The 13,153-nt window shown below is 51.8% G+C and overlaps 1 protein-coding gene across 1 annotated transcript; it reads left to right on the forward strand.

The window, feature by feature from the left end:
- The first annotated feature begins 645 nt into the window (after positions 1–645).
- On the forward strand, positions 646–11,273 carry cdc42ep4b (CDC42 effector protein (Rho GTPase binding) 4b). The gene is made up of 2 exons (XM_028407659.1): positions 646–801; positions 9,587–11,273. Exon 2 carries the CDS (start codon positions 9,742–9,744, stop codon positions 10,729–10,731), a length of 990 nt encoding a protein of 329 aa, XP_028263460.1. The 5' UTR covers positions 646–801; positions 9,587–9,741; the 3' UTR covers positions 10,732–11,273.
- The last annotated feature ends 1,880 nt before the right edge of the window (positions 11,274–13,153 follow it).

A 13,153-nucleotide genomic window follows, 5' to 3' on the forward strand; every position in this document is an offset into this window, starting at 1 on the left:
CGGTCCGAGCTGCATGTGGCCTCACAGGGAAGCAGTAATTACACGAGGGGCCCTGTGGAGGGAAAGTGTGTCCCTGTCCCTCACTGAGAGCAACCCGTAAAAAAGTCTGATGATATTTACAGGTGGGGGAGTCAGGGGGGGAGTCAGCGAGCCAAAGTTCACACCTGAGGACCAGATGCCGGCTGTAAGTCTGCTCTGTGTGTGAGTAAAGGGCTGAGTCCAGCCTCAGTCCAGCCTCAGCTCCATGGCCGCTGTGATCAGTGTGTCTGAGCCTTCCGTGGTGGTAACAGCCCACTGATCAAGACTAAACCATCCGGGACTTCCTGTGTGTGTTCTCGTGTCTGCGTGGCTCACCTGTCTGAGGGGGGGGGGGTGTCTCCACGCTGCTGTGCCATGTGCGTAAATACGCGCGGCTCCGCCTCTGTTTGATACGTCATCATATATTATTTATCCTTACATGTGATCAGCTGACTGATCAGTTACATCACGGACGCCCCCCCCCCCCCCGTTGAAGTCCCCGCTTTTGTTGCGTGTTGCGGATTAATGGGACTCTGGCCCTTTAACGCAGCAGGAGGTGGTGCTCTCCATGATGGGGGAGGAGGAGGGGGAGGAGAGGGGGAGGGCCGCTTTGTGCGCCACACAGACTCGAACCAAACGGACGCTGGAGCTCCAACAACGCGGACGGACCGGCCGTGCCTGCTGCTCCTGTTCAGGAAACTACAGGGACCCGGGCCCACGCCGCCGCTGCGCCTTCACGGAAAGTTGGAGCGGGATTGAAACTTCCGGAGTCGGAGCGGAGAGGTGAGCACAGCTGCTTCTGTTGTGTCGAAACAAGTTTCAGCGTCAGGACGGGCTGAAGCACAGTCCGCGGCGTCAGATAATCTGCTTCTGATTTGAGGGTCAGACCTCAGACCTGCTCTGTGGACTCTCCGCGCCTCGCGGTCCCATCTGGAGCCACAACAATGAGCCCGGGGCGCCCTGCGCGTCCTCCAGCAGCCTGCAGGAGGCGGAGAGTCCACACACTGTCCAAGCTGTGCAGTCACGGTTAGATCTGACCTGATTAGACCGGGGCACATGAAGCCCTGCTCTGTATGACTTATTATGAAGTTAGATAATTAACCCTTTAGGAGGCAGTGAGCAGATGGAAGGAGGGCTTCAGCTCTGACCTGTTCTCAGGGACCGGCTCAGCAGAGCCAGATGGATTTATGAGCATCACTTTCTCACAGTTATGTAACTAATGCGCCTCTAAACCGCCACTTTCCCCTGGAGCTTTGAGGGCCTCCATCAGGGGCGGCGTACCTGCCCGCCGGGCTCTGATGGAGGTGTGCTGCTCCCTCACGGCTCCTGTGTCAGAGTGGACAGCAGCCGGCTGATGGGCCTGGCTTTGGTGTTGGCTGTTGCCCTCTGACCCCTCGGCACAAACACAGCCTGGAGCTCAGTGTGTTGTGAGGTGGTGTCTGTGACACGCAGCCTTTCAGCTCTGCACTGTGCTGCCAGGCAGATGTCTCCATCAAGGTCTATTGTACAAGCTGCAGAGTCAGAGTGTGTGTGTGTGTGTGTGTGTGTGTGTGTGTGTGTGTGTGTGTGTGTTGCCTCTGACTGTGCCTTTTTTCTGGGGTTTGCTCTGGAGGATTCTGCTGCTGCATTGTGAGGAAGCTGGCTGCCGTCCCGACTCTGACTGTGCTGCTGAGGTCATTACAGTTTCATACTGGAAAGTGTGTGTGTGTGTGTGTGTGTGTGTGTGTGTGTCTGTGTGTGTGTGTGTGTGTGTGTGGGCTGTTAGACTCATGAAAACTTGAACTTCCTCGTGCAGTTAGTAAAAAGTGGAGAGCAGCCTGTTTCCTCGTGAACACAGATGTGTGAGTTTTACAAACTAGCTGTGTTTACGGGAGGAGAGACGTACAGACTGTCCAGCAGAGGACGAGCGGGGACACTGTGGACACGGAGCAGCAAGAAGTTCTCAGAATTAAAAACTTTTCACAGACATTTTCTGACAGAAGGAGAGGTGTGCGGTCCTGATCCTCTGTGTGTTAGCCAGAGTCAGATGTGTTGTTCTGTTTTGGGAACTTTTATCTGTTCCACCAGAGGCGACATGTGGCGATGGCAGAACGTCCTCTGTGTTCAGCACCAAACTCAACAGTTTGCAGATGGACTGGATGTGTTTTGTGTCTGAGACAGAGTGAAGTCATGTCCCTGCGCTGTCATCATTAATAGGAACCTCTGCGTCCATTCTGTGCAGCGTGAGTCGGCACAGAGGTGAAGGATGTGCGGCTGTTCCAGCTGCTGCTGACAGAAACACAGACCTCCCTCCAAGGAGGGTCAGACAATCACAGGATCCAGCCCGCCTGCCAGGAAAGCAGCCCGGTCTGCTGGGCTCGGAGGGGGACTCGTGCTCAGGGTCTTCACAGACTGCACATGAGGACGGCGTCATGATAAGATCATTCTTTATTAATCCCCCACAGGAGAAAGTCAGGATGTTTGTGGTTCTCAGAGCTCCTCCCCTTCCTTCACTTTGTATTTCGGTTGCTCTCGGCAACATAATGTCGCCACAGAAAACCAGTTCGACGAGAATCCAGCAGCAGCTCCAGGCGTTTCAGTCATAGCATGTATTCAGATTTATGGCATGTTTGTCACAGCATCCTGCTGTCAGACCAGTTCGGGTTCTCATGAAGCCGCTCGCAGCCAGCTCGGCGGGTCGGTCCACCGCAGAGAAGATCCTTTAATGAAGGACAGACACAGACAGAACAACAGCATCTGTCACCAGCCGGCACACCTGACATATTTCAGTGTTTGTGTCATCAGTGTGTCAGCCTGTGTGTTGTCTGACTGGCGGTGCAGTCCGTGTCGCTCGGGTCGTGCAGCTGGCCGCTCTGGTCCAGGTTTTGGTCTTTGGTTCCAGTCCAGCGAGCCCTCATTGTTTCCCCACACAGAAACAGGTGGTTTCTCCCTGAAGCGTACGGCGACGGCACAAAGGAGTCACCTCTGTGCCAGGAAAGAGTCACATGATCAGCTGCCATCTGATTAACCCTGTGAGAAGTCCTCCTGCCTCCAGAGGACATGTCCACAGGTCCCACACTGAGGACTGAGGACGGATCAGATCCAAGGCCTTTGTGTCTTTGTGTTAAATGAATCACTGGGCGTCACTCTGTGGGTCACCTTTGAGGCCTGTGTGTGTGTGGGTGTGTGTGTGTGTGTGTGCGCCAGAAGGTTCCACTGTACTTTGTTTTGTTCTCTCTCCTCTATTGTGCGTCTCAGTTGCAGTTTTGTGTGGCTGGGAGCCAGCAGGGTGTGTTTGTGGCTCTGTGATCGGAGGCTAATCCCCCCGATGACCCTTGGACCGGTTCACATGGGAGCCGTTGACGGACTTTGGACTTGTTGTTGACACACAGTCCGCAGCAGCCCTCGCACACAGACGCCACAATCTAACAGCTGTGTGTAGCTTCCAGGAGGTCGGAGCAGCGGCGCTGGCGTGTGCAGCTTTGATGGCGATCATCGTGCAGCTTCCACGCCGTCTGTACGCTGCTCTGCTCTCTTCTGTTGGGTTTCTGGTGCCGTCACATCCGTGTAGATTTATCAATAACACAGAGTCTCACCCTGACGACACCTTGGTGCGTCCCACACAGACCGCGAACAGGAAGCAGCCACGAAGCAGAGTGTGTGGAAAGGATCCAGTGGATCCAGTGATCCCCCCCCCCCCTCTGACCCGTATAAACCGACCGTTATGGTCGTTGACGGCTCATTATGGTGTGTGCAGCATGTTTGGAGTGAGCTCCTTCAGTCTCCGTCCTCTGTCCTGGGGTTTTCTGCTGTTGTGTTGTTGTTTTGTGTGTGTTCTTTTGTCAGACTCGTGTTTTATTGGCGTCATTAAAACGTTAACACCTCGTGGTGCCTGAGGCCTTTTGGTCTGTTTGAGTTCAGCTGATAGAAAACCGTTGACACAGTGCAGAGAGTGGTCGCTTATCTGTGTGTGTCTGTGTGTGTGTCTCTGTGTGTGTGTCTCTGTGTGTGTGTGTCTGTGTGTGTGTGTGTGTGTGTGTGTCTCTATGTCTGTTTGTGTGTGTGTGTTCTTTGCCTCATTCCGGCTCTTGGCTCAGATCCTGACCTCTCCCACTGAATGCTGCTTGTCAGAGATTGTGGTGATTAATTAGACATGTACTCCCATGTGCACACACACACACACACACTCCACTGTAATGAGGGTTTGGGTTCATTTTATGCAGGACACGGTGAAAGACCGTCTGTCGCTGTGCTGGCATGGCAGAGTGCCCCCCCCCTCCATCTGTGCTCCCTCAGGTGAAGCTGCCCCCCATGAGGAGGGTCTGCTCCTCCTGGATACGATCAGTGCTGCTTATTTCATAATCAGGGAACATGTTTATGAAGTGTTTGGTTTTTTTATCCAGGGTCGGTCCGCGGCCCACCCAGCGTGCACCGCGGCGTGCAGCTTCATGGCCGCATGGAAGCGGGTTGATTTCAGCTCAGAGTGACGTTTGTGAGGCGGGGCGGGCCGAGGTGTGGCGCCGCGCAGGGCCGGCCCAGGCACGCTGCTTCTGTTTGCTCTCTTGGAAATGCTGCTCCTAATGCTCCTGTGGTTTGTTTTGCCTGGGTGGCAGTGGGGCCCTGGAGACACACAGACACACACACAGACACACACACAGCCACACACACATGCCCTGTTCACAATGGGGAAAAAATCTGGCTAAAGCGGGATTCGGGCCTATCCAGATGTATCCAGATGCGTTTTTTTCTGAGTGTGAACACCTCAAATCCGGCTGTATCCAGTTTGATTTCAATCCAGCTAGAGCTGGATTGGCTCAAATGTGGCTCAGGTGTGAACGCAAATGTGGCTAGCGAATCCGGCTAGCGACATGCTACTTCCGGTTAGCAATGTGCCACTTCCGGTTCACGGGGTGCGACACGGGACAAAAAAACGCACGACGCATGCGCACACGCGGTCCTACTGCGGCCTGAACGGACTCTGTATATTACGAGGCGCCACCTAGTGGTTTGGAGGACAGCAAACACGCTGGATAAAGTCGGATTGAGTGCGGACACAACTGTGTGCTAGCCAGATTTGAAAATAGGTCTGAACGCATCCAGTTTAAAGGCTGTCTGGGCTCAATCCTACTCTAGCTGGAATGACTTTCTCCAGTGTGAACGGACACACACACACACACAGACACACACACAGACACACACATAGACACACTGTAGGATTTTCCAGTAGAAAACGTTATTTCCTGATGTGGGTGTGGGAAGTTTAAGGTTCTGTGTTTGACTGTAATAGTTGTTCATGACCGTTAGACGTATACATCAATGACGCAACTGCGGAGTATGCGCAGTTGTAGCGCAGCTATAGCAACAATGCTTGTAGTGTAGCCATAGCAACGCTTGTTGCTTTGAAGTGCAGCTATAGCAACGGTTTGTTTATTATTTCTGATTGCCCGTCGGAAGCCGCACGACGCGTCGGTGAGTGGGCATGATTAGTTCTGAAATGTTACGGTCAAAATGTTAGCCGCTAATAACGGTTTGTTCGTGTGTTTTATTGCAGGTTTACAATCTAATACCACTAAGAGTTGACCTGAAAGTTCCTAATGGTAACACATACACACACACACATACAGACACACACACATACAGACACATACACACAGAGACACACACACACACACACAGGCCTTCAGTCCTCGCTGGTGTTGGGAAATTTCGTGGCTCGGCTGATTTACATGCAGCTAAAGTTTGTCTCTTCGGTTTCAGCCTCTCTGGGATAAAGTATGACATCATGGTGTCGCCTGTGTGTCTGTGCTGCTGTTCTACAAACTCCTGGATGCTTGAAGGGTGCACGGTTTAATTTACCATGAGGACAAAGAACATTTTGTTAATTCCATTATTAATCTGGCCACAGGGAACTTTCCCTTTAGACAGAGAACAGTCAGTAAAAGTTCTACTTGTGTATGAACAAACAGAAGCTGAAGCCCCGCCCCCTTCCACAGACCAGGCGACCTACATGTAGACGATTCAAAAGATAAACTTTTAGAAAGAGGTTCAGTTTTTGTTTGTTGTCACGGTCGACTCAGCACAGAATGACTGTAAACAGGCTGTTAGCTCTGTTAGCACTGTTAGCTCTGTTAGCACTAGCATGTGGGGACATTTGTTCCAGTGACATCACTGTTTAGACGGTTTTAAAACAAACTCAGATTTTATTTCTAACCTCATCGTGACAAACAGCTCATGTGTCTCAAACAGAACTGATTCATGTAGATTAAATTCCCATGGGGTCCAGTAGGGGGAGCCTGACCTTGTGTTTCTGGGATGGTCTTTAATCCGGTCTGGCTCTCTTGGTTGTTTTGTTCCTGGGCGTGTTTTTACGTCTTTGTGAAAGATTAGATCTGTGAGAAAGATTCACCTCTGAGCTGCGTGGCTACAAATGAAGTCAGACAGGAAGAACCTGCTGGTCGGCTGGAACGGTGACGGGTGTACAGGTGTGTGTACAGGTGTGATGGGCTGAGGACAGTGTGTGTCTTCCTGTGTGTTGTACGTGTGTTTTGACCTGACGGCACAGTGTCATCAGTCCTAATCAGACTCAGAGTTCAGGACGAGCTCGTCTCCCCTCCGTGGGAATCAGACGTTTCTCTCTGCGGCCTGACATGAAATCTGCAGATCGTCTTTGTCAGTGTGAAGAACTGACCATTGTTACGCAGCCCCATTGATTAATTGATTAGTGATGTCATAGATGGCTAGCTTGTGTGCTCATTAGCATGTGAATGTTGCTGACAATGGGAGCAAACAATGCAGGAGAGCCTGGTAGTTCAGGGTCAGACGGAGCAGGAGCTTTCTCAGAGTGCTGGCAGATTGTTGTGGTCTGGATGTTGTGTAATCGTCCTCGCATCATCCACACGGCCTTTAAATAAATCGGAGCGCTCTTCCTCCGTCACACTTTTAAAACATTTAAATGCAGCCAAAGATAAACACAGAAGCTTCCGCGAGCTGATTGGCCTAACTCAGCAGCAGCTGCGCTGTGATTGGGCGGTGGAGGGAAGCCTCTGATCCTCAGGATTACAGATGTGAGACGAGTGTGATGTCACTCTGCCCACAACATGAGATATTCTTCCTCATCATGTATGGCCGGGCGCCTCGGCTCCGGTCATGTGGCGCTCTGAGTGCAGGCTTACATAAAGGCTTTGTCACAGGCTGGCACCACGACGGAGGCCGAGTGAAGCAACCTCACAGCTCACACAGATATCTGCAGCTGTGTGTGTCTGTGTGTGTGTTGGTTGTGTAATGGCAGCATGAGGCTGCACGAAGGGGGCTGAGAGGGAATTCTGCCTCCAGCGTGAGTGCTGTGCAGGTCAGACTGGATTCAGTGCTCACAGCTCAGAGACAACTCACACACAAGATACACAGAGGTAGTGTTACAGTGTGTGTGTGTGTGTGTGTGTCAGGTGTGTTACTTTGTGCTGAGGTGCAGGAGGTGGATGAACATGGACCGGTGGATCCAGCAGCGTCTGCTGTGGTGGGAGAGAGCTGAGCTTCATGGAGACAGGGTGAGGAGCTCAGAGCTGCTGCTCCGTGTCAGGAGGAGCCGGTCCCGGTGGTTTGGGGGTCCAGGTGGTTTGGGGGCCCTGATGCCTCCATGGACCCCTCCCCACAGAGCTGTTGGCTGTGGAGGTTTTGTGTTGCTGTGGCAGACCTTGACTCATTCTTCATGACATTCTTCATGTGGCTGCAGGCAGCCCGGCTTCATCCTTTGTCACGGCCTGGGTGGGGGGCCCTCATCAAACGGCCCGTTTCCCAGGATGACCGGAGGTGTGAGGTTTGCACCTTTTGATATCTGAGGCGTCCTTTGTGTCCTCACATCAAAGGCATTCATGCGGAGCCTCCCCCCCATGTGGCCACCAGGAAGGGTTAAGTCCATCCTGGTGATCTCTCCATGTAGGGATGCAATCTGGTGGCCTCTGGCTGGTTCTGGGGACAGGAAGCTGGCCGGTGTTGCCATAGTGAAAGACAACAGTCTGAGCAGCGGGTCGTCGGTCGGCACTGACAGAACGAAGCAATAAAGGTTTGACTTTGATGATGCAGTAATCCAGGTGTGTGTCTGTAATCTGTGGAAACAGAAAGCACAAAGGCTTCTGGGAGATCATCTGTTGGAGGTTTGCTCTGTGAGGGAACTCTGAATGAAGCTGTTGAGTGTGGGAGATAAAATCATGGCTGCTCTGGAGGTGATGTGCACAGTATCACCCCCCCCCCCCCCTCTCTGACTGAATGGCTGCTTGTCAGAGATGCAAATGTTTCCACGGGTGACGTTTCTTTGGATTATTGTTGAGTGAAGCTCCCATTCATTCATTCATGTGGGGGGAGGGGGGGGGGCCTCGGCTGCAGTTTGAAAACATGGAGGACGATGGTAACGCTGTCTGGCTGAGACAATGGACGCCCTTGTTAGAGCCAGTAACACATGGGGCTGCAGCTCAGGAGTGGGCGCTTCACCCGATCATGTGTCAAAGACTCGAGTCATTTCAGGACGGTGTGAGCAGAGACCTGAAAGAAATGAGTTTTTACTGAAGAAATGTAAATGGAAGCTCTTTCTGTAGTGTTGTCTGAAAAGGTTTCATCACAACAGAAACCCACTGAGGCCTGGCCTCGTCCAGCTCCTCCTGTCTCAGGCTGTGTGTTCCAAACATCTGGCTGCTTCAACAGTTGTGAAGAGTTCACAACTGTTGAAGCTAGCTCTGGCTAACATGTTCATCCTTTGCCTCCTGATGCTCTTCGCTCTGAGGTGATGGTGGATTTTCTGGTAGCGCTGGTATCTGATCTGTTTGGCTGCGTCATGTCTGACTAGATATGAACTCATGTTAGGATAAAGCGGGTCGTTGTACAGACACAATATTCTGTCTGAGGTGTTCAGACGCCGCCTTCAAGGCTGAACAGGCGATCGGCGCTGGAGCCATTTTGTGTTTGGGAGCGGACTCTGGACTCTGCTGTAAGCCGAGCCGCGCTGCACGTCGGCCGCTCCACTCCCTTCATTCCTTTTTCTTCTTCTTTCTTTTCTTCCTGCCAGCTCGGCTCCAGCGCTCCGTATCCTGTGTCTCGCTGGTTATGTAACAGTCAGGGGCCTAAATGGGAAGCAAAGCACAGCAGACGCTGCAGCCCATTAAAGGCTGAATGTGGCAGCAGCCTGTTAGTTTAAAAAAAGTGTCAGAAGAATATTTAACTGGAACAAACTGCACAGACTCCGCCGGGGTGTTACCGGTGGTTTGAAGTGAGGTGAAGGTGCTCTGAACTTTGTACCAGAAAGCTTTTTTTACATAACAGCCTCCTGCACAGCAGAAAGCTTTTCTGTGCTAGTTCAGAACCACTCGACCGGGCCTTTATTTTGAAGTCTGGACGGAGTTCAGCGCAGAGTTATGTGACAGGGGGGGATGGATGCAGCTCTGCACGCCTGCAGAGTCGCTCCGCTTCAGATCTTATCTCGAGCACAATCGCAGATGTTCCTGTATTTTGTCATTGATCCCATGATTGATTCCATGATTGATCCCATGATTGATTACATGACGTCCATTAACTAACTCCGTTGCTCTGCTCTCCTCTGCAGGATGGACTGAGCTGAAGGACCAGAATGGCTGCACACATTAAGCACCTGGACTCACACCTGCTTTGACAACACCTCCTACACCTGCTGTGGGACTTTTTGGACGGAGCTCTCCTGAACAGTTTGACGTCAGCCCGTGGATCGCACAGACCGCCATCATGCCCATTCTCAAGCAGCTGGTGACCAACTCCAACCAGTCCAAGCGGCGTTCCCGCGCCGACCTGACCGCAGAGATGATCAGCGCTCCGCTCGGCGACTTCCGTCACACAATGCACGTGGGCCGAGGCGGCGACGCCTTCGGGGACACGTCGTTCCTCAGCACCCGGTCGGGGGAGCCTCCCAGAGAGCCGGACCCGAAGCAGAGCTCGCCTGGTCCCAAACCGGGTCTGCTGTCCCGCACCTTCAGGAGCAGCAAGCGCTCGCAGTCTGTGAACCGAGGAGACAAGTACGAGTACGACGCGATGGCGCCTTCTGCTGGCTCGTCCCAGTTTGTGAAAACCGCCATCTCTCTGCCTTACCTGAACGATGATGTCACCAACAGAGGGGGCCAGCTGCCGAAGAGCGTCTCCTCGAGCCCCATGAGGAAGCTGACGGAGGTGCAAAGCAAGCCGGTGAATGGCGCCGCAGCGATGGCAACGCTCGATACAGAGTTTGACGAGCGCAACTTTGGCGAGCTGACGGATCTGCCTCCGTCCATGCCCAAAGGAGGGGGGATGAAGCACGCGGAGTCCATAATGTCCTTCCACATCGACCTGGGGCCCTCCATGCTCGGGGACATCTTGAGCGTGATGGAGAAGAAGGGTTGGGAGGAGGATGACCTCGGCTACGAGGAAGGCAAAGGCAGCGAGGGCCACGCCTCTCCTTCCCACATCCCGCACATAGACGATGACGAGGCGGAGGTGACGGCCCCCGCCAGGCGGCCGCGCAGCATGGATCCCTACACCCCGGAGCTGCGCGCCCGGAACAACAACCACCACAACATGGACAGCTGCTCGGTGTCCAGCACGGGCTCCGCCACGGAGGAGAAGCCGCAGTACCACCTCCAGGACGGCGACACGGACAGCGCCAAGTACAGCTCGCCACGCGCGGAGGACGACAGGGACTTCACCTTCATGGATGACGACGACGACGATGAGATCCGGGTGTAGGCCGAGCTGTAGACACAGGACAGGAGATGTGATGGGCTACAAAGCGGCGCCCATGAAAGGACAGGAAGTGCGAGCTTTGTCAGAGCCAATCACTGTTTGGCATAAACACTACAGTAGTTTTGACTTTGTCCAGAGTGAGAGGCGACTCCTACTTCTTCTTTTTTTACTTTATTGTATGTACAGTATGTGGAGGCAGCCTGAGCTGAGGGTTTATCATCTGCAGATATTTATTCATTCATTTTCATAAGGGATGGATTCTTAATGTGCACTGCACGGTCTTAAAGGTTCTGATGTTTTGTGCTCCAAAGGAGGAGCAGGGCCCGTTCACACCGGGGTTAGCTCGGCGCCGGCTGCAAGCGGAGTCACACCCACTTATACACGATGTGATTGGTCCACAGAGGACACATGTTAGCACCAGGTGTGAGCAGGGCCTCCATCACTCCTGCTTTAATGGGAAGTTGTTCAGAGAAGAGGATTGTCGTACGTGTCATGTGGCGAAGTGTGTGTGTGTGTTCTCACCTCTCCCTCTGCATGAGGTCAGCGGGGGGGGGGGGGGGGGGGGGGGGGGGGGGGGGGGGGGGGGGGGGTCAGCAGCGTCCACACGTCCAGGTGTGTGTCTGCAAAAGGAGGGAATAGAAGGACATCAGGCATGTCTCAGGGAACGGAGCACATTTCACAAACAGCCCAAATCACAGACGATTACACCGACCAATCACGTGGCCTTTCCCAGCCTGCTCATTAGATCGTTGGCCAGCAGCCAGCTGGGCGAGCTCCAGGAACAGAGAGGAGGCCGAACTTTCCTGTCCTCATATCACTGATGGATGTCCTGACCTCCTTTATTGTGCTGGAAGCTTTGAACTTCCTGTGGCGGTGAGCCTGAGGTCAGGACGCCGCGGCGCTCGGCTCGGAACTGAAAGAGAGAGAGAGAGAGAGAGAGAGATGTGTTAGATGAAGTTATCAAGATGTTTTCATGTTTATGGGCCAAACGTGTGGACTGTCCTCATCCACTGTTGTTTTAATCACGTCATGTAAATATGATTAGTGCCATGGATGGAGGAGCCGCCTGCTACCAGAGACACTCAGCTCCGGCACGGTGTTTGTGTTTCTGTGTGGGAAGTGAGAGAGAGAGAGAGAGAGTGTGTGTGTGTGTGTGTGTGTGTGTGTGTGTGTGTGTGTGTGTGTGTGTGTGTGTGTGTGTGTGTGTGTGTGTGTGTGTGTGTGTGTGTGTCTGAAGAGCGTCTCCCTGACAGCGCTGCTTTGGCGACACACAGATAGGGTCGTCTCAGAGTTCAGCTGTAGAGTGTGTGTTCCTCTGTGTGTCTGTTGTGTTTCTCTGTGTGTCTGTAGTGTTGTCTGTTCCGTCCTCCTCTGCTCCTCATTACTCTGCTTTCACAGCATATTAATATATTTACCCATTCACTTTCCTGTCTTTGGAATAACAGCTATATTTTTCAATAAAAGACAAAGCTGGTAATCTGTCTGTGGCTCTGGCTCCTCACTTTGTCCACGTTCAGCTCTTACAGAAGCTCTTAGAGGTAACAGACTCCCACCGTGCTGTGGATTATTGGACATTAATAATCCTGAGACGCAGCGGATCTCACAAAAGGAGTCTGGTGAGTTAATTAGAAGCCTCCAGCCCGACATTGATTTTAACTTTAGATATTCTGATGCTCTATGTTTCATGAAGCCTGTGGAAGACGCGCAGCCTGTCAGGAGTGAATGAGATGTCTGTGAGTGGATTAAACAGATCATATCTGTGGATGCTCTCATTCATCCAGGTCAGAGTCATTTCCAAGAGTTTAAATCGAGGCGACTTCAAAAACAATCCTGGAATCTAGTCGCCTCGTTTTAAACTCTTGGAAAAGACAACAGATGACTTCACATCTGCAAACAGACATTCAAGTATTCAAAATCCACATTAACACATTTTATACAAGATTTTAATCAAATATGTGACAGAGTCTTTAAATAACTCACTGTGTCAGCTCATCTGTCCCATGAGTTTACATTTTACTCCTGTGAATGTTTATAGGTGGATCACTGCCGCCCTCTACTGTCACATTTCTGTAAATGCAACTTTAAAAGTTGAAGACATTTAGTGTTTATTCTATTTTATTATTTTAATAAAGTGAAGAAAAGTTGTAAAACCTGCTTTTATTTAAAGTTAATCACACAGATTTGGTGGTGAATTCAGGTCTGTGTATGCACCGTTCCAAAGTCTGGGGTCAGGCCGGTTCTACAGCTGACCAGCAGAACAGTTCAGCTGTGTTCACATCATTTCATGCATACACATATACACACACATATATACACACGTGTGTGTATATATATATATGTGTATATACATATATATACATATACACATATATATATACACACATATAGTGTTGTATGTGTAGCATATTGGGTGTGTATATATACA

The sequence above is a fragment of the Parambassis ranga genome, chromosome 6, assembly GCF_900634625.1.
Source record: "Parambassis ranga chromosome 6, fParRan2.1, whole genome shotgun sequence".
NCBI classification, from domain to species: domain Eukaryota; kingdom Metazoa; phylum Chordata; class Actinopteri; family Ambassidae; genus Parambassis; species Parambassis ranga.